Source organism: Pseudozyma flocculosa (assembly GCF_000417875.1).
Source record: "Pseudozyma flocculosa PF-1 unplaced genomic scaffold scaffold00020, whole genome shotgun sequence".
NCBI classification, from domain to species: Eukaryota; Fungi; Basidiomycota; class Ustilaginomycetes; order Ustilaginales; family Ustilaginaceae; genus Pseudozyma; species Pseudozyma flocculosa.
The window spans coordinates 145,957-168,855 of record NW_006920888.1 but is presented as its reverse complement, the minus strand read 5'-3'; the positions used below and the strand labels follow the sequence as shown (position 1 = coordinate 168,855).

Sequence of the window (22,899 nt, the reverse complement as noted above, 5' to 3'; positions counted from 1 at the left end):
AGAGCGGGGCGGGCCCGTCGCGCGGGGGCGGGGCAGGCAGGCCAGGCCTGGCCAGTAGGCAGAGCGGGGGCAAGCGGCGAGCGGATAGCGCGAGATGCTGGGAGATCGCGAAGTCGTCGACGTTGCGTCGATGCGACGTCGCTGCTGCGTCGGCCTTGTCCGGCCCGCAGCGGAGGTCAGGCGGTGGTGTGACCGCCGTGCCCGCGGTCTAGCTAGTCGTCGTCGACGAGGCCCGAGGGAGCCGCCGCCGCCAAGCGGCCAAGCAAGGCAGGGAGAGCGAGGTGCCTGGCTGCCCGGCTTTCCCTAGCCTTGCCAGATTCCAAAGGCCGCTTTGGGCACTGGAGCAGTGTCGCTGCCTCGGCACGACGTCTGTCTGTCTGTCTGTCTGTCTGTCTGTGTGGCCGCCTGCTTCGTCTGGCCCATGCCAGCCGCGCCTGCCGGCCTGGCCAGGCGGCTCGCTCAAGTTTCTGCGCCCTCTCTTGCGCCAGCCTCTGCCGTGGTGCCTCGTCAGGTCGCCACCGCCTGGCTCATTTTTTTCCCAGAGTTGCTGGCCTCTGCTTGCTGTGCTTGGGTTTGCGCGCGCGCGCGCCCCCCGCCATCTCCTCTGGCTGGCTGGCTGGCTGGCTCTGGCTGGCTCTGGCTCTGGCTCTGCCTCTGCCTCTGCCCAACCCTGCTGCCCGGCGCTGCGCCCACCTTGCCGGAGCACCACCATCGTCTTTTTTTCACGCCCCGTATACCGTCTCCATCATCTTCTGACTCCTGCCCATACGCCTCCGACATCGCTAGGCGACGCACCCAGTCAGACACATATCCAACGACAGACGCCTCTGACGACGACCAAGCTACCAACGGCTCCATTCAGCCACCAGCCCACGTCGCCCCACCAGCCAGAGACACACGAGAAGAAGAAAAGACTTCCTGCCCACCCCAACCACCCTCGATCTCAACGCCACTCCCGCCTCGATCGAACACCGATATCGACATCGCTCTGGCAGCCTAAGCCAACGCCCAGACGATTTTCAAAGGCCACCACTCTGGCCGTCTCGATTGCGGACCTTTCCCGCTGCTCTCGAGTGATCATCGTCATCGCTCAGAGCACCACACTCACCGACACCCAATTCGCATAGGGCAGCCAAACCGCTTCACCTTCACCTCCCTTCCCATCTTTGCCCGCCGTCCTTCCATCGACGGCGCAGCATAGGACACCCGCGAGGCCTTCCGTCACCTTCTTTCGAGGAGGACAGAGGCTACCGTCGCGACCCGTCCGCCCGCATCCTCTCCCCACCCCTCAGGGACCCGGTCAATCCACTTCGGTCGATTGCCAACCCCTAAGGCGGACGGGGAACCGACAGTCGTCCCAACTGTAACCTCCGAAACCCCCTTTCTTCAGGCAGCCGACATCGCTCTGCCATCCCCTTCCTCTGTCCTACATCCCGCCGCCCCGGGTCGACACCAGCTTTCGCCACTCCGAACACTGTCGACACCACACCACCTCTACTCCTCCTCACCGCACCCCGCCCTTACCTCCTCCTCCTCGGTTCCGTGACACCGTCGTCGGACCCAGCAAACCTCTCAACCGCCTCTCTCGACACTCCCGCCCTCATACCCACCACCCTCCTCGCTCAGTAGTAGTCGAGGCTCCCTCAACCGAGCCCTCAGACTCGGAAGACATCTCACGGGCGCAAGCTCCGACGATCCTTCCCTCGCACAAATCGGCGTCCGATTCGCTACGCCAGTGCTCCTACGACAAATCCCTCAACCTCATCGCACCCATCCGCTTCAACGTCTTGAGCGCCAGACCGGCTCTCGTGCTCTAGTACACCTCTTCGAGCCCTTCGCCTAGATCAACCCTCAACACCCGTCTAAGCGCGCGCGTTCCAACTACGCCCGACCAACCCTCTCCGTGGACCCACTTCCACGCCACCAAAATACACCGGACGACCCTTCTCGTCCCTTTCGATCTCCCAATGTCGGAACCCTTTGACTTTGACGCCTTCATCGCGTCGCCTTCTCAGGCCGAGAGCACCCTCCAGACCCAGGACCGCAACGCGTCCAACAAGGCTGCGCTCGCTGACGGCGCCGGCGGCGACATGCTGTCCTCTTTCAGCGACCATGGCTTTGATGGCGGCGCCGGCATCGGCAACGCGCCTTCCTACGGCCAGGGCCTTGACGCCTCGACCGCCGCCGGCTCCAACTACCTGTCACAGGCCGACGCCATGATGTACGGCACCTTTGGCGATCCCATGGGCGGCGACATTATGCACAGCTGGGACTTCAACACAGTCGGTGGTGTCGACGGCGGCAGCAACGCGACTGCCGACGCCAACGGTCTCGGCAACAACGGCGGGGTCGACTTCGACTCCTCTCACGGTGTGGGAAACACCCACGCTGGCGCCAACGCCATTGCCGGCGTTTCTCACGGTGGAGGTGCTGGTGGCCATACCCATGCGTCCGCGCCGATGGCAGCCGGCCTCGACGCCGCCAACATCGCGACCGCCGACATCGACCCGGCGCTCGAGATCCGCAAGCAGGCGGCTGCCAACTACCGCAACAGCATCGCCGCACACCACTCCCAGCTCCTCACGTCCGGTAGCGGCGCTCGACCGGCGATGCCCGGTGTTGCCCCGAACGGGCCGCTGCGCAGCGCTCTCACGGTGCCGCGCGTCACCAAGGTCAAGCGGCCGGGCCTCCAAGGCCCTCACGCCAAGGCCGTCACGGTCGCCGCCGGCGCCCGGCCCGGGCTCACATTGCAGGAGCGACGCCGCATGTCGCGTCAGATGGCCAAGCAGGCTGTCCAAGCTGCGCCCCACCACAGCGACGCCGGCGCCGCTTCCAACGTCAATGTCTCGGGGCGGGGGGCCAAGCGTGGCATCGACACCGACAGTGGGCTCCCCAGCGGTGGCGCCAGCGCGACTTCGATGCAGGCCTATCCCTCCGTTGGTTCCGACGGAAGGTCCATGTCGCACCCGCACGACGCAGCCCGCCTGCGCGAGCCCTCGTATGCGGCGCCTCCGTCGACGGGTCCTCCATCGGCCGTCTTCACGGGCCAGTACTCGACCAACACCGGCGACGAGGTGCCCACGGCCAACCGCTACTCGTCTTCGGGCATCGACGTCCTTGGCATCCTCTCGCGAGCCATTGCCCGGCCCAACCCGCGCATCTCGCTCGGGCCCGTGGATCTGTCATGCTCCTTCACCATCTCGGACGCCCACCACCCTGAGCAGCCCCTGCTCTACGCCAGCGAGACCTTCTGCCACCTGACGGGCTACTCGCTCAACGAGATCGTCGGCCGCAACTGCCGCTTCCTCCAGGCACCCAACGTGCCGATCGAGCGAGGCTCGGAGCGGCAGCACACCGACAACCGCGCCGTCGAGCACCTCAAGCGCCACCTCAGCACGCTGCGCGAGTGCCAGGCCAGCCTGATCAACTACCGCAAGGACGGCACGCCGTTCATCAACCTCGTCACCGTGGTGCCCGTGTCGTGGTCGAATCCGAACCAGGTCGACTTTTTCGTCGGCTTCCAGGTCGACCTCGTCGAGCAGCCGGGCGCGATCCTCGAGCGCAAGGACGACGGCTCCTACGTCGTCAACTACCGCTCGATCAACGACCCACCGCCCTCGGCCGCCGCCGCGGCGGGAGCCGAGGACCCCGCCAAAGATGCCAACGCCGAGGCCAACAAGCAGGCCGCGATCGCCAAGGACATCCTCGACCTGATCCACGGCAACGGGCCCTGCGACGCCAAGCACTGGTCGCGCGTGCTTCTCGAAAACTCGCACGACCTCATCTACGTGTTGTCGCTCAAGGGCACGTTCCTCTACGTTTCGCCGTCGGTCGAGCGCATCCTGGGCTTCACGGCCGACGAGGTGATTGGCAAGTCGATCAGCGAGTTCTGCCACCCGAGCGATGTGGTGCCCGTCTTCCGCGAGCTCAAGGACTCGACGAGCAACGCCAGCATCGCTGCGGCGGCGTCGCGCTCGCTCAAGCACGACGGCGTGGCCAACCCGATGACCAAGGGCGGCGGCGGTCAGGCGGGCCCCAAGGTCAACCTGATCCTGCGCATGCGCCACAAGCACGACGGCCACCGCTGGATCGAGAGCACCGGCAAGCTGCACCTCGAGCAGGGCAAGGGCCGCAAGGTCGTCATCTCGAGCGGACGTCCGCGCCCCGTCTACAACCTGGCGTGGGAGCACGTCCGCAGCAGTGCCGAGCTCGGCGAGCCGTCGTTCTGGACCAAGCTCTCGATTGACGGCATCGTCCTCAGCACGACGGGCGCGGTCCGCGACGTGCTCGGGTGCGAGGACAAGGCGCTGTTTGGGCGCCACGTCCTCGAGGTGACCAACTACGAGGCGGCGCCGTCGATCCTGCAGGCGCTCCGCAGCAGCCAGTCGATGACCGTCTCGCACCTCATGGGCGACGGCAAGGCCAACTCGACGCCTGTCTTCACGTCGTTCTTCCCGTCGTCGGCGGCCGCGGGCCCGGCCCTGCCCACGGTGTTCGTCCACGTGCAGCGCGCCGCGCCCGAGAGCTCTTGGATGATCCCCAACGTGGCGTACCCCAAGGGCGGTCCGCAGCCGGCGTTTGACGCGACGGGCACCAGCGTCGACTCGCTGACGTCGGTGTTTGCCGAGCTGTCGACGTACCGCAGCAGCTCGTGGGTGTTTGAGATGCACCAGCTCAAGAACGTCAACCGGCGGCTCAAGGACGAGATCCGCGCGCTGCGGCGGCAGAGCCGCGACGCGGGCGCCCTGGGCCAGCAGACGCCCCTGGTCAACGTGGTGGGCCAGAGCCCGTCGTCGTCGTCGCTGATGCGCCAGAACAGCAACTTTGCCGAGATGATGCAGCACATGGCGCCGCCGCCCGGCGTCGTCGCGGCGCCCGACGCCATGTCGGCGATGGGCTCTGGCACGGGTGCGCCGATGACGGTGGGGCAGAGCCCGATCAAGCGGCGCCCCGACCACGGCTACGGCCACCGGCAGCACCTGCGCCCGACGCCCCACGTGCTGCCGTACATGCACGGGTCGAGCAGCACGGAGCGGAGCAGCAGCTCTGGGTCCGACTTCAGCCCGTTCCCCGAGCGCATCGTGCAGCGGCGCTCCGGGTCCGGGTCCGGCGACGGGTCAGACGAGACGGGCATCACGACGGCCAACAGCTCTGGCAACACGTCGGAAAAGGATCCCGGCAGCAGCGGCAGCGGCAGCGGCAGTGGCAGCGAGACGCGACGCGGATCGACCGAGGAGCAGTAGCTCGCCACGAGGCTGGGCCCCCCCTCGCCGAGGCGGACGTACTGCCGCCCGCCGTCGCCCGCCTACGATGGCACGCGTCTTGCTCGGCCTGATCCACGGCCTCGTCTTGTCGCCGTCGTCGAGGGTCTCGTTGGTCCCCAGTCTCCCTTTTCTTCTACTTCTACATGGTCCCTTCTAGTTTGTTATCTTGGGTTTATATTTGTTTGTTTCTCTGGTCTCGCAGTACGTAGTGTCTCTTTTGTCGTGTTTGTCATACTCGCTCTTTGCTTGCTTGTCCCTCTGCCTCTGTGTGTCCGTGTCTGGTCTCTCGGCCTCTCTGTCTAGCAGCCGGTTGAGCTTCGAGGTACAGATGCTTATGTCTATGCTGAACTCGTCAGAGAGCAACGAAGGACGTTGTGTGGGGGCGTCGGATGAGGGCGAGGGCAGCACGTTGGGAGCCGATCATCGAGCGCCCTCTGGCGGATTGTGTGATGCGGTGCAACGGCGGGCCAAGACTGAAGCTAAGGAGAGGGGCTGGGCTGCGGCTGTGGCTGTGGCTGTGGCTGAGACCGAGGGCTGTGTATGTCGAGGCGCGTGTGCGGCGGACCCGGCCTCGGCCTGGCCTGTAGGCAGTGCACGCCGCCCCCCATTGGGCTGGTCAGGCTGGTGAGGCTGGTTGGCTGGCAGCTCGATCCAGCGACGACAGCCATCGACGGCAGCCATCCGCGACAACGACGAGGCGGAACCTGCTGTCCCCTTCCCCCCGCCCCCCCTGACCTGCCCTACCTTGGGGTTACATAGGTCAATGGGCGGTGGACCCTTTGCTGCAGGGTGACGGCGCACGCGGCTGCCCAAAGGGCTGCAGCAGCAGCAGCAGCTGCTGCTTGGCGGTGCCTACAGGCCTGCCTTCCCGAACAATTAATTGAAAACAACAATTGGCCGCCTTGACCTTGGGCTCCGGGCCCGCCACCAACCCGACGACGACCAACACCCTCACCACCACCTCCTCCCCTTCCATCCCGACATCTCATATTCCTCCCTCCTCCTTGGTGCGCCGGAGCTCCCCCGCCTAGCGCGCAGCAGAACGGCCACGGCCAACTCTATCCACCAGCTACGGCTGCCCAAGCTTCTCTCGCTTGCCCACACCGGCCTCGCACTCTCGCCTCGCCTCGCCTCGACCACGGCCGCCAACAGCCATGGCGGGCAACCCACCGGCACTGCCCCCTCTGCCTCCAGGCTTTGGCAACGACTCGAGCTACCCTCCGCACCCTTCCTCGCGCGCAGCTTCTTCCACCGCCCACCACCGCACCGCTATCGTCTCCTCGCCTCCCCCTATCCCTCCCCTGCCCCCCGGCGCACTCGAGCGAGAACAGCAGTACCGCGCTCAAAACCTTCGTTCGCCCCAGCCGGGCCCCCGTCCTCCTCCCCTGCCCGCCTCCCCATCCCCGAACCATCCTCATTACAGAGCCTCGTCCGGCTTCGTTCCCGGACAGGTCATCCGCCATCCTTCCGGTCCCCCTCTCCATCCCTCGGGCCCACATCACTATCCACGATCGCCCTCCCCATCCCCCAACCCCGCACATCGGCCTTTCCCGCAGGCTCAGCCTTACAGCCCCGACTCGGACCCCTACCAGTCCCACTACCCGCAGCGCAACACCACGCTATCACCGCCGCCACCACCACCCGAGCGTCCACACTCGGCAAGCTCCTACCACTCTTCCGGCGGGCAGGGCGGAGGCGGCGCCTTCCTCGAGCCTCACTCACCAGGTAGCTACAACCAGCTCGACGGCGGCCCAAGGCCAGGCTCTTCGTTCCAGGACCACGCCATGCCAACCCTCTCCCAGTCAATGTCGAGCATGGCGTTCGGCCCGCCGCCTTCCTCGTCGCATCACCCAGGCCACAACCCCTATGCACGCAGGGCTTCAAGCAGCGAAGCCACCTCGTCCTACCATAGCCAACAGCAGCAGCACCGATCGGCGAGCCCGGCCAACGCGGGCGCCGCGCCTAGCCTCAACGCGCCGCTGCCGGACATGGATGCGCTGGAAAAGATGCGTGATCGCGCCTTTGCCAGCAGGGACGACCAGCAGCAGGTGGCATGGGCAAAGCAGCTGCTCAAGTTTGTCGAGCGCAAGTTTGCCGACGGCAGCAAGATCAGCGAGCCACGCCTGGTTAAGGCCACCGACGAGGCCATCAGCACCGTGAGTAGCATCCTCCGCCTCGGGGCACGAGGGCGCGCGCGCCAGGCAGCAAGAGCTGAAAGAGGTCCTTCTTCCCCCACCCGGGACGTCGCACGCTTCATCCGCAGATCAAGCGCCTCGCCTCGCTCGGCCGACCGAATCTCGAGGCCCTCTACCTCCGCGGCGACCTGCAGGCGTCTGGCGCGTTCCCCACCTACATCCGCAAGGACCTCAAGGAGGCCTTCAACGACTTTGAGCTCTCGGCGCGCCTGGGCTACGCCGCCAGCTGGTTCCGCATCGGGCGCGACTACGAGCTGCTCAACGACTTTTCGCGGGCACGCGACGCCTACAACCGCGGCGTCGTCGTCGGGGACGTCGGGTCGATGTACCGCCTCGGAATGGCCAACCTGCTGGGCCAGCTCGAGCTTCCCGTCAACCAGGCCAAGGCCGTCGGCCTGCTGCGCGATGCGGCTGACCGGGCCAACCTCGACGTGCCGCAGCCGGCCTACATCTACGGCATGCTGCTCGCCGGCGAGTTTAACCACGTCGACATCCCTCCTGGCCTGCTCAAGCCCACCCTGGCTCCCGAGGCGCGGAGGGGCGGCGGCGGCGGCGGCAATACCAAGGCGGCGCTCGAGAACGAGGCGCGGCGGCGCATCGAGCGCGCGGCCTACCTCAACTTTGCGCCGGCGCAGTACAAGTGTGGCTGGACCTACGAGTACGCCCAGCTGGACTGCGCCTTTGACCCGCTGCTGAGCGTGCAGTACTACAGCCTGGCGAGCCAGGGCGGCGAGGTCGAGGCCGACATGGCGCTGTCCAAGTGGTTCCTGTGCGGCGCCGAGGGCTGCTTTGACAAGAACGAGGGCCTGGCCTTCACCTTTGCCGACAAGGCGGCGCGCAAAGGGCTGGCGAGCGCCGAGTTTGCGCTGGGCTACTATTTCGAGGTCGGCGTGGGCACCGAGCGCAACCTCGAGACGGCCAAGCGGTGGTACCGCAAGGCGGCGGCGCAGGACAACGACGACGCCAAGCAGCGGCTCGAGGCGCTGCAGGCCGGCGGCGGCGTCGACCACTCGCTGTCGAGGGGCGACCACGAGGTCAATGTCGACGAAAAGGTGCAGCGGAAGCGCACGCTGGCCAAGATCCGGAGCGAAAAGGAGGGACGCGGGTCCAACCAGCCGCCGCAGCAGCAAACGCAGCAGCAGCAGCAGTCGCGGCAGCAGTCACAGCAGCAGGGGCAGTACCCTGGAGGCGGCGGAGGCAGGATGCAGGCCGGGGCCATGGAGCTCAACCGCAAAAAGACGATGCGGATGGTGCAGGACAGTGTCGCTGCGCACCAGCACCATGTCGACTACAGCAGCGGCGGGGTGGGAAGGAGATATGGAGGAGGAGGAGGCGGAGGAGGGAGGAGAGCGACGAATGGATCCGACATCCCGCCTGTCTCGCCGGTCTCGTCGGACCAGTACGGCCTGCCGCCCTCGATGTCAACGACGACGACTGCAGCACCGGCAGCGACGACGAGCAGTCAAGTGCGCCCTCCTCCGGCAACATCGGCACCCTCCTCGTCATCATCCTCCTCCTCCTCGTCGGCGGCGGCGGCGGCGGCGATGGGGAGACACGGACAGGGATACAGCCTCTCGGATACGTCGACTCCTCACCACTCTTCCGCTCCTGCTGGCACTGGTGCTGGTTCCACCTCTTCTGCCTCGAACAACTCCTCAAAGCCACCGCAACAGCAGCAGCAGCAGGGAGGAGGAGGAGGAGGAGGGGCCCAGGCCAAGGTCTATTCGACTTTCGAGGAAATGGGCTTCAAGCCCCAAAAGGCCAAACGCGAGGAATGCGTCATTGCCTAGCATCGGATCGCCAAAGGCCTCGACCCCCCTTTCTCTCGATAGAGAAGACGCCACGCCAGGCCAGGCCAGGCCATCACGAGAGGTGGCGGTGGAAGCAAGGTGGGGGCTGGTACAAGTACAGTGGAGGGAGGAGGACGATCTGCGTGTCTGTAGAACCTCGAAAGACCCTCGATAGATGGGATGGATGGACGGTACGTACTGGAATGGAATGGAATCGCACAGCAGGCCCGGCCCGGCCCGGCGTAGTGGGTCGCGAGCGACGCTGCGATGCATGGGCTGCCCCCTGCCTGCCCGTCCGTCATGCCTGCAGCCGTCGCTTCTTGCCGCCGCCACTACTGCCACCGGCCGGTTTCGGTTCCTTGGCCTTGCCCTTGTCCTTTGGCGGCTGCTGCGATGGGGCGGCAGGTTGCGCCTCGCCCCTGGGGGTCTCATCGCCATTGCCGTCGCCGTCACCGTCGACCTGCTTCCTCTTTCTTGTCGCGCTCGCTGCAGAGGTGGCGGCGGGGGCCGACAGTGGTGCCTCTGTCTGAGAGGCGGCGGCCAGGACGACGGGGGGGCCGACGACGCCGCGATACGACTTGCGGGTACGGGCGCGCACGATGAGCTGCCTCGGGTTCTCGCTGACGGCATCGCGGGCGGCCTGGGGCGACATGCCAAAGACGTTTGCGAGGTTGACGACGTCGTAGGGCCCGCGCAGCGCGAGAGCGCTCATGGCGCCGCTGGAAAAGATGACGCCCCGCCCGTTGGTGATGCGCAGCAGGTCGCGCGTGTTGGCGATGAGGTTGCGCCGCGACTTGAGATGCGCCGAGGCGTCGCCCCCTCCTCCTCCTCCTCCCGCTGCGCCGCTGCCCGGGGTGGAGGAGGAGAGGGCGGATGAGTAGCATACCTCGAACATGACTCCGTTCTCGAGTGCGGCGTTGATGGTGGTGCGGCGGAGGAGCCAGGGGAGGCGCGGGGTGGAAGCGAGGTCGAGCGAGATGATGTCGATGGCAAAGGGGCGGAGCTCCGAGAGGGTGAGGCAGGCGTGCTGGAAGGTGGCCTCGGACGTTGGCTGGACGGAGAGGAGGTCGTAGCTCATGAGCGCGGTCGCGTGCGATGTGAGCATGCCGTGGCCCGGTGGCTGGAGCGAGGCCTCGGTGAGGGTGAGGGTGAGGCGGGAGAGCTGGGTGAGGCTCTGCCCCGGTATCGCCGTTGCTGTCGTGGCGGCTCGTGCGGCGCTGGAGGAGGAAGAGGAGGAGGAGGAGGAGGAGGAGGAGGAGGAGGATGGCGGTGCAGAGGTGCGCGGATCGAGGGCGGGGAAGGCGACGGTGGGTTTCCCCTCTGGCGTGGGTGAAAAGGGGTTGGCGTGTACGGCGGGATCGAAGCGGGTGTGTACGTTGAGGTTGTAGGCGATGGTGCTGTATCCCAGGGATGCGAGGTCGTGGGTGAGCTCGGTGAGGGTGGCGACGGCGCCTGCGTCGCCGAGGCTCGATAGCGGGTCGGTGGTGCTGCCGCCGTTGCTGGTCGCCTTGCCCTTTGGATCGGACGGAGTGGCTTGCTGTGGTGCGCCTGCTGCTGGCTTTGGCTTTTTCTTGCCGGCCGCTGCCGATGACGAGGATGAGGACGAGGACGAGGCGTTGGCCGATGTGGATGGCCAGGGTACGTTGAGGTCGTAGAACATGGCCGGCCAGAGCGCGCAGCTGCCGGTGCGAGGAGGGGGAAAGGATTGACGAGGATGGAGTGGTGGGTGAGCGAGGACCAGAAGCCAGAAGCCAGATGGACGGATGCTGGGGGGTTAGCATCGGCCAGGAAGAAAAAAGGTCGCCAGGGCCCAAAGTGGAGCAGCGCGGGCCACGGCTCTTTCGGCCGACAGTTGACCGCCCGCTTTCCCAGAGGGGCAGCGCCGCCAACAGCAAGAGGGGCTTTTGTTGGCTGTCGGCTGCCGGCTGTTTGCCGCGGGCGGTGTTGCTCTCTCTTGGCGATGCAAAACACCAATTAAACGTACCGCGCTGCACCGCCCGCCCCGCCTGCCTGGCTCGCCACTATTCTATCTGTGCGTGCCGGGACCCCTCGTTCTGGTCCTTGCTTGAGGGAAACCTGCCTGCTACCCTCTTCTTTGCTCGACGCCATCAGCTCGGCAGCCGTTGTTGACCACCACCATCGCCACTCCCTCGCGGCCGGCTATAATCCTATAGATAGACACTCGACTCGACTCGACTCGACTCGACTCGACTCCACCCCACTCCACCCCACTCCACCCCACTCCACCCCACTCCAGGCAAACCTCGACGCCCCGCCCCTCGTCCTCGTCCTCGTCCCGACCCACCGCCATGCCCGTCCTCGAGCCTCGAGCCGCATCGTCGCGCATCGACCCGACAAAGGACCAGCGCACCACCATCATCGTCGCCTGCGTCTACTCGGTCGTCATCGTCATCCTCTGGAACATCCCCATCCTCAAGCTCATCCTCTACCCGTTCAAGCTCCTCGTACGTCTCGGACTCATCGCGCCCTCGCTGCTGATCCATGACATCTCACCTCTTTTCCTTGGCTTTCCTTCCGTACCCTTTCGCCCGCGTACTTCTGCCCCCCTTGCACAGACGGTCGGGTTCCACGAGTTCTCGCACGCCGCAGTCGGACTGTGCACGGGCGCCAAGATCGAATCAATCGTCCTCGAGCCAAACGAGGGCGGCGCGACGCGCATGCGCGGCGGCATCCCCTGGCTCACGCTCCCCGCCGGCTACCTCGGCAGCTCAATCATCGGCGCCGCCCTCATCGCCTGCGGGTTCGACGAGCGGGCCAGCAAGGTGGCCAGCATCGTCATTGGCGTCTTTTTCCTCTTTACCCTCTGGTGGGCCCGCCGCGACTGGCTGTACGTACCCTTATTCTCCCCCCTGCCCCCAGCACCGCCTTCGCTCGCTCGCCCCCTCCTTCTGATCCGACCTCGCGAGACCCGCCCGCTGACGTCCTTTCCCGCCCTCTCCCTCCTCCTGCCCCTCCTCCCCCCGCACAGCACCTGGGTTCTCCTGCTGGCCATGGTGGGCCTCTTTGTCCTCTTCTGGCTCGTCGCAGACTCGGTCGCGCTGCGCTACTTTGTCCTCTTCATCGGCGTCATGAACTGCCTCTACTCGGTGTGGGACATCTGCGACGACCTCATCTTCCGCAAGGTCAACGAGTCGGACGCCACGGCCTTCAGCAAGGTCGTCGGATGCTGCCCGCCCCAGGTCTGGGGCGTCATCTGGCTCTTTATCTCGCTCGGCTTCTTTGCCGCCGGTATCGTGTAAGTGGCGCGCGCGCGCGATATCTCTCTCCATGCCTTGGGAGCAGAGTAGGGGAGAGCAGAGCAGAGGACAGTGCGAGGGACCGACCATTGTGACGACTCACATCTCCTGACTTCCTCCTGCTTCCTGCCCTCGTCTGCGCCCCATGACGACAGCATCGGCATCGTCGCCTTCAAGACGCCCATTGCCGAACAGCAGGCCGACAACTTCCTCGACGTCAACCTCAAACGGAGCCTCGCCGGGCTGCTCTGACGAGACTTCCCTCCTGGCGCCCCGACTCGATGCCACGACCCCATCCTGCTCCGGACGCTATGCCGACAACGACGGACTCAACGGACATTTTAATGCCAAAGATAGATCACGACACCATGACGTTACGCGCCGTATACCCTGTCCTCACCGAGCGTACACGGGGCCTCACTCGCCCTTGCCGACGAGTTCGTCGACGTTGACGTCCTGCTTGGCGCCCGAGCCCGCCGCGTCCCCGCCATCCTTGGCCAGGCCCCGCAGATGCTCGACATCCGACCACCGCAGGACGCACCCTATCCCCCTTCCGTATCCGATATCCGCTTCGACTGCCTCGCCGTCCGGGCCACGCAGCACATCGCCCTCGAGCCTGGCTTGAAGCTTAGGGTCCTTCTTGAACCTGCGCTCCGTGACGGCGATTTCAGCCTCGAGCGTCCGGATCGTCGCTTGCAGGTCCTCGTCGCTGCCTCCGTCACGGCCGTCCCCTTGCTGCTGTCGATGCTGAGTGGCGGCGAGGAGGCGTCGAAGTGCGCGGTACTCTCGCATAAACTGCGCGCCCTGGACGTTGAGGTGCGAGGGCCGGATGGTCCACTGCTTCCTGCGCGCCGGGTCGCCCGCCGATGCGATCTTGGCGGGTTCCTGGTCCGAGGACGACGACGCTGACCGTCGATCCGGGATGGTGGGTACGAGGATCTCGGTGATGCTGCAGTTCCACAGCCTCGAAGGCTGCACGCCCTGCGCCAGCTCGACGTACTGGCCAGACACGAGGACTTCGCCGAGCAGCGCCGAGATGGCTGCACCGTGCGAGACGAGCAGGACCGTCTGCTCGTCGCCGTCATTGTCGTCGTCGGCGTTAGGGTTGCCCGGCTGGGCGTGCGGGTCGAGGGGCACGGTGACGAGGTCGTTCCAGAAGCTAGCGAGCCTCTGTGCGAGGTCCTGCATCTTTTCGATGCCGTCGATCGAGTCGCGCTTGTTGCGCGGGCCGTGGTAGACTTTGCCCTCGAGGACGCCAAAGCCGCGCTCCATGAGGCGAGGGTCCGTCTCGAGGGTCAGGCCGTGCTGGTGCGGCTGTCGAGATACGATGGCTGTGGCCGTGTCGGCGGCTCGCTTGAGCGGCGAGGAGATGGCACGGTGGATGCGGGTGGTGGCCAGGTGGGCGCCGGTGGTGGCGGCTTGCTGGTGTCCGAAGGGATTGAGAGGCGTGTCGAGCTGGCCCTGGATGACCTTTGCAACGTTTTCGTGCGTCTCGCCGTGTCGGACGATGAGGATGCGGAGTCGCCGCGGCGATGGCGTCGCAGCTCGAGGCGCTGCAGGAGCGGAGGCTGAAGAGGTCGTCATGATGGAACTCGGCACGATCAAACAAGCGAAGGGCAAGCAGGAGTGGACACCGGACGGATGAAAGGGTAATGTCGAAGCCACAGTAACGCGGAAGATGGAGAGGAGCGAATGGAAAAGCGAGGCGGGGAAGACGGGGCTCTCTACCACTCTAAGATTGTGATAAAGGTGGAAATGAGGACGATGGAGACAAAGAAGCCGAGACCGAAGGCGGATAGAGTGAGCATCGGGAGCGGTGTTGTGTGGGCAGGCGAGGGAGTGGTCTGTCTGGTGTGGGTGCGGTTGTCGTGAAGCCGGCCGAGGTGGTGTCGTGTGCAGCGACGCTTGCCTTGGCTGGGAGGATATGTCGAGACAGAGTCGGGCAGTGGCGACGTGGTGGTGGTGGGGTCGAGGCGGTGCAACGAGGGGCAGAGTGACCAGCCCGTCGTCATCCGGCGAAGTGGAGATGCGGGGGGTTCCCAACCCAGCGGGGGTCAGGCATGGCGGAACCGAAGGGCGCAGAGAAGAGGTTCGGCACCGAAAAAGCGCTGGGCCGTCCGAGCTTTCACAGTCAAGAATCTAGGGAAGCGCCCGCCCGCCCGCTCACGGCCGCAGGAAAAAGCTGGGGTGGAGCCAAGCTGGAGCGGACCCTGTCTGCATGCCATCATGCTGCGCCCGGCCTGCTGCTGTAGGCGCAGGCGCAAGCAGGCAGCTACCGGTACACAGGCGGCAGGCAAGCCAGCCAGCCAGCGCCTGGCTTCCACCACCACTGACCGCCGACGCCCGTCATGACGGCCGGGAGCCGCTGTGGGGCTCTGCATGGCCATGCAGCCCTCGGAAAGCGGGGCCGCTGCCCATCTCTAGCTGCAGCTTAGCCCCGACGAGTGGCGACCGCCTCTTTTCAGGCTGGGGGCTCCCGACTGCCTCAAGACAAAAGAGCAAGGTGGGGGCGGGGGTACCATGATGCTGGGCCACCCTGCCCGCCTGCCTGCCTGCCTCTTTCACGCCGATCCGCGCACCGTCCTCGCTGCTCCCGCGGCCAACGGGCCAGCGTGCCAGATCGAGTGCTGCCCGCAGCCTGCCTCGTCGGCTGCGGCGAGGGCAAGCGAAGCGGTGGGTGCTTTTCTACTCTTCTTTTTCATTTGTGCCTGCTCCCCAAGGGCGGCCGGCCGGAAAGAGAAGAGTTGGATGGACAGAGTACGTACGTAGGGGAAGGGCGGCGGACGTCCAAAGCGAGATGATGCGGACCCTGAGGTCGTTGACGTCGGCTCCCGAGCCAGTCCATCCTTCTCGTCTGGGCGGCGCTCGCTCCATGTCTCGAAGCCAGCCTTTGCTCCGCCATGGTCTCGGCCCGCCAACCAGCATCCGCATCCGTCGTATAAGAAGCCTGTCCCCGGCCTCGATTGGCGCGGGGCGCCGTCGGCCCTCATCCATCCCTCGCTCCTCGCAACTCGCCACTCTTTCTTTCACACCACCACCACCACCACCACCTCCCTCCATCGCCGACGCCGCCTTCTCCCAACCTCCTCGATCCAACGCCCCGTCCATCCACGACCTCCCTCCCTGCGCCCAAGCCGGCCGTCGTCCAGGATGTCGTCGTCCTCAGCAAAGTCGCTTCCCACGTTCCGCGAGCCCTTCACCATCGACGTCGTCAACCGCTTCCTCGACAAGATCCCCTTTTCCGCCCCCTTCCTCCTCCTCCTCCCCGCCCTCACCTACCTCTACGACCAGCACTCGCGCAACCTCCCGCTCACCCTGGTGCCTGCCTCGGACCAGCTGCTGCCGCGCCTCCGCTCCCTCCTCTTCACCGAGTACCGGTGGGTCGGCTACGCCTGGGTCTTTACCCTGGTCAAGACCGTCAACCGCACCCTCAACCGCTACGTCCGCAACCACGGCCAGTACCGCCGCGACCCCATCCGCTACGACCGCGATGTCATCGTCATCACCGGCGGCTCTGCGGGCATCGGCAAGGAGATTGTCCAGCTCCTCTCGCACCGCAAGGGCGCCACCGTCGCCGTGCTCGACATGGGCGCGCCCACCTACCTCGCCGCGCCGAAGGGAAAGCCAGAGATCCTTTACTTTAAGACGGACGTCTCCAACCCGGACCAGGTGGCCGAGGCGGCCCGCCAGATCCGCCAACGGACGGGCAAAAAGGTGGGCGCCCTGATCAACTGCGCCGGCATCGCCAGCGGCAACACGATCCTCGACGTCGACCTGGCCAGCGCGGCGCGCGTGTGGCGCGTCAACACGCTCTCCAACTGGGTCACCTGCCAGCAGTTCCTGCCGGACCTCATCGCCGCCAACCACGGCCACGTCGTCACGGTGTCGTCGTCGGGCGCCTACGCCTCGCTCCCCTCGATGAGCGAGTACGCGACGAGCAAGGCGGCCGCCCTCGCCTTCCACGAGGTCCTCTCGATCGAGCTCCGGACCCGCTACTCTGCCCCGCGCGTCCGCACCACCCTCGTCGCCCCCACCAAGGTCCGCACCGCCCTCGGAGACGGAATGGAGGACCACACCGACCCCTTTTTCACCCCCGTCCTCGAACCGGTCCAGGTGGCCCGCCAGATTGTCGGCGCCCTCGACTCGGGCCTCAGCCAGCACATCATGACCCCGCACTTTGCCAACCTCCTCCCCTGGCTCCGCGCCCTCCCCGACTGGTACCGCCGCTTCCTCGCCATCGTCGGCGACACCGACAACACCGTCACGCAAAAGTCCATGTCGCGCGCCCTCAGCAACGGCTACGGCGCCAACTGGGAGGGCGAGGACAAGGCCCTCTACGAGAAGCGGAGGCTCGCCCACCAGCAGCAGGCCACCAAGAAGTAGGCCCCTCGCGCCGGCGTGTGGACGGCGGGCCTGGGCCTTGCGACGTCTCTCTCTGGCCCGCCGTTTGCCCGCCTCGTCCGAGTCTCGGTGGCCTGGCGTGCCTGCTGCCTCCACATCGCATCGCATCCCGACCTACCTAGTCCAACCATGTATCTAGAGCCTCTCAAGCTCCTCGCCGCGTGCCGCGATAATAACCAGTCCATCATCATCATCATCATCATCCCCCTCCTTGCCCTCCTCGTCCAGCGGCGGACGTCGCTTGACATGGCATGACGGTGGGTCGTAGAAGGGAGCGAACGACAAGGAGCAGACGGGCGAGGGTCAGAGGAGGAGAGAAATTGGGGAGGCCGAGAAAGAGTCAGGGTGCCCCGTCGTGCCGGGTTAGGAAGGCGGCCCGATGTGGCCGCAGTCGCTCCCGCCCCCCTTACCGCTTCCCGCCCTTCTTCTTCTTTGCCGCCTTGGTCGCCGCCGTCGAAGAGGGGACGGCGGCGGTGGTGGCAAGGCGCGGAGCGGCCGAAGCGAACGCGGGCTCGGGCATGCTGCCGGGAATGGAAGGCTGCGACGACGTCGGCATCGCCATCGGCATCGGTAGCAACGACGACGACGACGACGACAGCGGCGACGATGACGGCGGCGCAGAGGTGTGTGTCTCTTTGCCGCCCTCGCAGAGGGGTCCCGAGGCGCCGCTGGAAGCTCGGCCGCTGCCGACACGGCCGCCGCTGCTCTCGGTCTCGCTGCTCGGCGCGTCCGACTTGATCGACGGCGCCGGGCTCTCGCCTCGCTTGAGCGCCGAGACCGGTTCCATGACGGCCGTCGCGCGCAGGCTCGAGCGTCCAGACGAGGCGGCTCCTGCGCCGCCCCGGAGGCTGTAGACGAGGGCTCGAGGCGAAGCAGTGGCATCCGAGAGGGGGCTCTGCGCGCGCGCCGTCAGAGCCGTCGAGCGTCGGCCGTGCAGCCCACCATCCCCACCGCCACCGCCGCCAGCTCCGCTGCCGCCTCCCAGCTCGTCATCATCGTCGAACGTTCCCACCATGAAGTCGTCCGCGCCACTTGCTCCGCCCTCCTTTGGCACCGCCTCAAACTTGGCGTACCGGGCCAGGTTGTCGTCCGCCCACCTGGATCCGACCACGTCGGGATCCTGGATCGAATCCCAGCCCATCACCTCGTCCTCGTCTGCTCCATCGACCGGACAGACTTCTGCGAAAGGCTCCTGGTCGTCGCGAGCTTTGTTGGGGCCGGCGCGCGAGCCGATGCTGGAGTCGGTCGGCGGCGTCTCTGCTGAGCTCGGCAGCGACCCGGGACCGGATCTGGAGCCGGGTACCAGGTGCGAGGCGGCCGAGTTGGCCGAACACGGCCCGTTGCGTCCATGCAGCTCGGCAAACATGTCGAGGTCGCCTTCCTCGTCGTCAAACGAGAGCGCCGTCGACTGCTCCGGACGCGCTCTGAACGCGTGCAAGCCGGCTGCCGTCGCCGCGGCCGTGGCCGCGGCGCCACTGGTCCGCCTTCGCGCCATTTCGACGCCGCGGCTCAGCTCCCGACTGGCGCGGTAGATGCCTCCGCCGATGCCGCCGGCAACGGTCCGGATCGGGATGCTCCTGCCACTCCAGCCCTGCGTCTTGCCGGGATGTCCCTGTGGGAAGCTCGGGATGAGTGCCGAGGGCGAGCGAGCGTTGAGGTTGAGGTTGTCGAGGTCGAGCTCGTCGTAGGCTCCCGCAAGTCGTGCAGTGTACATCGTGTCGGCGCCCGAGGCGCCCACGAGGGTCGCCATGTCCCGCACCTTCAGCGGTATCACGGCCATGCGGTGGAGCGCCAGGAGCAAGACGTCTTGGTCGCCCTTGGCGTGGTCGAAGACCTGGAAGAAGCACTGTCGAGATAGATAAAGCGTGGTGGGCAACACGCGCACTGACTGGCTGTAGGTCTCAATCTCTGCCTTGGCAATCGCGCCTCGGAGCGACGCCGCGGTGGGCCCGGAACGGCGTCGCTTGGGATCGCGCTGCGGGTGGCTGCTGAGCACGACTGGCAGATCGAGCCTGTTGGATGCCGCCGTGGGCGCCAAGTCGGTCCATGCCGCAACCCGCTGGCAGTCGCCCGAGAGGCGTGGGCCTGCACTGCCTGCCAAGACGCCGCTCGGGATCAAGCCGCCGCCCGCCTTGCGCATCATCTGAGTCAGGCCCGATGTGGCGCTGCCGCTGCCGGCGTTCGTGCCAGCGGCGATGATGTTGAGCCGTGTGGGCGAAGCGGCGCTGCCGACCTGCCTGCCCCCCATCGCTCTGGATGGCTCAGAGAGGTGCGCGTCGTCGCCAGACCCGCTGCCGCCCGTGCTCGAGGCGACCTCGAGCTTGTGCAGGCTGATGGTGGCTGTCCTCGGATCAAAGGCGAGGATGTTCATCGTGCACGAGGCTGTCGAGCTGCTCCGCGCGGCAAACAAGGTACCGTCAGCGCGCTGAGTGGTGCGCTGCATCAGAAAGGCCGGTACTGCCGACGAGAGCTGCGCTGCCGCCCCTTCGTCGCCAAGCGCATCAGGGGATCCCGACGAGGCGGTGTGCGACCGCGACTGGTGGTGCTGAAGAGAGCTGTCGTGCTTCGAAGCGTCCTGAGCATGCGAGGCGGGTCTCGCAGTGCGTGCGATGCTGCTGACGGTAACGCTGAGCGGGGCCATCGACGCCGCATTATGGACCTTGCCGACGACGTGGCTCCGGATCGACGCGGCTCCACCGTACGGGTTGATGGCGTAGGTGTGCACCGTGCCGGTTCGCGTGCCCACAGCGATCCACTGTGCATCGGGGCTCCACTGGGCTGAGACGACTTCGGCGCTCGTGACGCCTCGCAGAAGCTGCTCGCCAAGAAAAGAAGGGTGGCAGGACGAGGGAAAACATCGTCAGCGAATTGCTCGTCCACCTGTGGTGCGCCGCGGCGAGTGGATGTCTTACTGACCTTGTACCTGTGCAGGAGGGGCGACGGCGCCTCTCTTCCATCGCGAACAACGCCAAACGTGCCAACCACCTGCAGCTCAAAGATGTGGAAGGCGTGACCGAGCGAGTCGGCTGTGAAGCAAAGCTGGGCGTTTGGGCCGAAGGCGATGTGGGCGACTGGATACTTTGACGGCACAAACGTCGCGACGGTGCGCAGCGACGACCCGAGGTCGACGATCCGGACGACGGCCGAGGTGGTCTGCGGCGAATCGCGCTCCTTCTCTGGGTTCATCGAGGAGCGCTTGGCGGCAGGTCCATCGTAGACCGGCCCGAGCCTCGGCGAGCTCGAGACCGAAGACATCGATCTCTGCGAAAGGTGGCTCGGAATCGGCGCAGACCGGGAAAGGATGCCGACGGGACCGTGGCCCGGGCTCTGGCTGGGCGTCGGACCGTGGGTGGTCGCAGGCGGGCTGAGAGAGGCGTTGGCAAGGTAGGTGCTGCCCCACTCCCCCAGCGTCCGCATCCCGCTCATGACGTTGCCGCCGACGCGACGGGCGACGTCACCCATCTGCGCCGACGTCTCGAGCATCTGCTCCCTCATGTCACCCGGGCCAAGCACGACCTGGCCCTGGGTGCTCGATCGCGAACGGCCTGCATCGCGGTCAGAAGCGCTTCCGGCTGTGCCTCCGCCAGCTCCGCCCCTTCCGGCGATGGGAGCGACCGAGGCCGAGGCCTTCGCTGGCCGCCGCGCATCAGCTGCGACCTCGGAAAGGGCGCCCGCCTTGGTGGTTGCGTAGCTTAGAATGCGGCCCGAGAGGCTCATTGGCGGTGGGCCACCGTGCGCCGACAGCGCCACGTCTCCCACGACGTCGGCGGCATACTGCAGGTCGGCGGTGCGCAGCACGTGGATGGATCCCGGGCTGGAGAGAGCGATGCAGGTGAAGCGCTCGTTGCACTGCATGTCGCATCGGTCGACCTCAGCCGCCTGGAAGGTGCCGTCGGGCCCGATCAGCTTGGTGCGGTGCAGCACGGCGTGCGTCTCGAGCGAGTAGGCAATGACCTCGAGCGGCGCGTCGACCACGAGGAGCAGCTCGGCGTGTGCCGAAGAACGGCAGCAGGCGGTCAGCACGCGTTGAGGAGGGCGCGCGTAGAGGTAAGAGTGGTCTTGAAAGGCGGCAGAGGGGACAGTGAGGAGTTCCTTCATGTTGTCGCCATCGGCCTGAAGGATCTGGAGAGTGCCGGAGTCGTATGCGCTGATCAGCACGGGCACCAGGCGCGTGCCGATCCGCATCCGCTCCCAGCGGCTCCAGTCGACCGTGTCCGCCGGCTCTGCCCCGCCCTCTCGAGCGTTGTTGGCCTCGACCTCGGACACTGGATCGCCCGCGTTCTGGAAGGCATCATAGACGGGAGAGATGGCGCCGTCGCGTCTGGATGCATCGGCCGCAAGGTCCGGCGAAGAAAACGCCGCAGGCACACCCGTCGAGGCTGCTCGGAGCGAGTTCCATCCGCGATTGGCGTGAGCTGTGAGCGCACCGAGGGTGTTGGCGACGGCGTCGAGGCGGCTGCTGTTTCTGGCGACCGTCGGCTTGATGACGCGCTGCTGCCCGCAGCTGTGCGCTTCGTATCCGTGGTGGTGGCTGTGAGCGGGATACAAGCGAGTTTGTGTAGGCACCTGCTGGTCTACCGGCGTCGGCCGTGCTGCTGTGGCCGGCGCGAGGGGCGCGGATGGATGGAGACCTGGCTGCGCCCGTTGCTTGTGATTCGAGGTGGCGGCATCGTTGGCGTTGGCTGCGTTGGCTTTGCGGCTCATGGAGCGCGGCGGACAGGGATGCCGGCGTGCTCGACGAATGTGCGATGGTCCCGTCTGGCGACGAGGATGCCGAGCGAGAAGATGTAAGCGGGGAGTGTCGGAGAGGACTGTTCGAAGACGGAGGCGGAGATGGGTGGCGAGATAAAAGGCGAGAGCAGTAAGGTTGAGAAGGACGGAGTAGTGCCAGATAGCTCAAGGGTCGATCTGGGCCGTGGGTAGAGGACGGAATCTGATGCTCTCAGAAGCCGAAGCCGACAAGGCGCCAGGGGCGCTGAGCAATGAGACGTGGCGGTAGCTGACCTTGACCGCTCAGAGTCGTTCAAAGAGCGGCGAGGTGGCAGTGACGAGGCCCGGGAAAGTTGGAAAAGTGGAACGAGTTGCTGAGTGTATCCTTTGAAGAGTGTGCTGGTGGCAAGGCGTAGGTATGCTTGCGAGATAAGATACGGTGCGGTGAAATGGATGCTGAGGCGGATATCTCGAGTCGAGCGGGACACGGAGTAGGTTGTAGGATGGTCTGAATGAGATCAAGGAACGAGCTTGCGTCGGTGTACGACAGTGGAACGTGGTCGTGGCTGCTTGGAGAGGCGAGTCGAGTGCGTGGGCGAGGGAGATTGGGAGGGCTGCCGGGCTAGGATGTTGGATTAGGCTACAGGCGAAAGCGCGCCAGCTGAAAAGGACGAGCGTGTAGGATGCGAGAGATGGGACCAGGAACGGCGAGGGCGAGGGCGAAGGCGAGGGCGAGGGCGAAGGCGAGGGCGGGATTGGGGGTATCGAGTGGCCAGAGAGTGGGCCGGGCTTGGTGGCGCGTCGTATAGATATCGAGGAGAGCGGAGGGATGCTGGTGATAACGTGAAGAGAGTGCGTGTGAGCGTGGACGGCGATGCGGGCTGGATTGAGGTGGGCTGGATTGGATTGGTTGGCTGGCTGGCTGGCTTGGTTGGTGATGGTCGAGCGGATGGATGGGAGCAGAGCTAGAGCACGGGAGAGGACTAGACCAGGTCGAGACGAGGGCCAACGGCGGCAGGGATCCGCCGACAGGGGGAGGGGGAGCAGCAGCACCAGCAGCAGCACCGGGGGGCAGCACGGGGAGCAGGCAGGCAGGCAGGCCGGCCGGCGTAATCGCTCGCGAGTGGGGCAACCCAGGCAGGGTCCAACGCGCGCCGGCTGGCCAGGCCGGCCTGCCAGGCCAGGCCAGGCAGCATCCGGCGCGCCCGGAGCGAGGGCCCAAAGGGCATCGTATAACTTCGTATAATGTATGACTATACGAAGTTATTACGATCCCGACGAG

At 66.2% G+C, this 22,899-nt stretch overlaps 7 protein-coding genes across 7 annotated transcripts; 4 read left to right on the top strand and 3 right to left on the bottom strand.

The window, feature by feature from the left end:
* Nucleotides 1-1,967: 1,967 nt before the first annotated feature.
* On the top strand, nt 1,968-5,243 carry PFL1_05496 (uncharacterized protein; the record flags this gene model as incomplete). Its single annotated transcript, XM_007883032.1, has 1 exon — nt 1,968-5,243. One exon carries the CDS (start codon nt 1,968-1,970, stop codon nt 5,241-5,243), a length of 3,276 nt encoding a protein of 1,091 aa, XP_007881223.1.
* A 1,175-nt stretch (nt 5,244-6,418) lies between these two features.
* On the top strand, nt 6,419-9,249 carry PFL1_05495 (uncharacterized protein; the record flags this gene model as incomplete). Its single annotated transcript, XM_007883031.1, has 2 exons — nt 6,419-7,420; nt 7,528-9,249. 2 exons carry the CDS (start codon nt 6,419-6,421, stop codon nt 9,247-9,249), a joined length of 2,724 nt encoding a protein of 907 aa, XP_007881222.1.
* Nucleotides 9,250-9,547: 298 nt separating this feature from the next.
* PFL1_05494 (uncharacterized protein) lies at nt 9,548-10,909 on the bottom strand (the record flags this gene model as incomplete). The annotated part of the gene is made up of 1 exon (XM_007883030.1): nt 9,548-10,909. The coding sequence occupies one exon, from the start codon at nt 10,907-10,909 to the stop codon at nt 9,548-9,550; it is 1,362 nt and encodes a 453-aa protein (XP_007881221.1).
* Nucleotides 10,910-11,558: 649 nt separating this feature from the next.
* Nucleotides 11,559-12,758, top strand: PFL1_05493 (uncharacterized protein; the record flags this gene model as incomplete). Its single annotated transcript, XM_007883029.1, has 4 exons — nt 11,559-11,714; nt 11,826-12,097; nt 12,239-12,505; nt 12,662-12,758. The coding sequence occupies 4 exons, from the start codon at nt 11,559-11,561 to the stop codon at nt 12,756-12,758; spliced, it is 792 nt and encodes a 263-aa protein (XP_007881220.1).
* A 165-nt stretch (nt 12,759-12,923) lies between these two features.
* PFL1_05492 (uncharacterized protein) lies at nt 12,924-14,090 on the bottom strand (the record flags this gene model as incomplete). The annotated part of the gene is made up of 1 exon (XM_007883028.1): nt 12,924-14,090. The coding sequence occupies one exon, from the start codon at nt 14,088-14,090 to the stop codon at nt 12,924-12,926; it is 1,167 nt and encodes a 388-aa protein (XP_007881219.1).
* A 1,566-nt stretch (nt 14,091-15,656) lies between these two features.
* Nucleotides 15,657-16,889, top strand: PFL1_05491 (uncharacterized protein; the record flags this gene model as incomplete). The annotated part of the gene is made up of 1 exon (XM_007883027.1): nt 15,657-16,889. One exon carries the CDS (start codon nt 15,657-15,659, stop codon nt 16,887-16,889), a length of 1,233 nt encoding a protein of 410 aa, XP_007881218.1.
* A 424-nt stretch (nt 16,890-17,313) lies between these two features.
* Nucleotides 17,314-21,611, bottom strand: PFL1_05490 (uncharacterized protein; the record flags this gene model as incomplete). Its single annotated transcript, XM_007883026.1, has 2 exons — nt 17,314-19,722; nt 19,824-21,611. The coding sequence occupies 2 exons, from the start codon at nt 21,609-21,611 to the stop codon at nt 17,314-17,316; spliced, it is 4,197 nt and encodes a 1,398-aa protein (XP_007881217.1).
* Nucleotides 21,612-22,899: the final 1,288 nt, after the last annotated feature.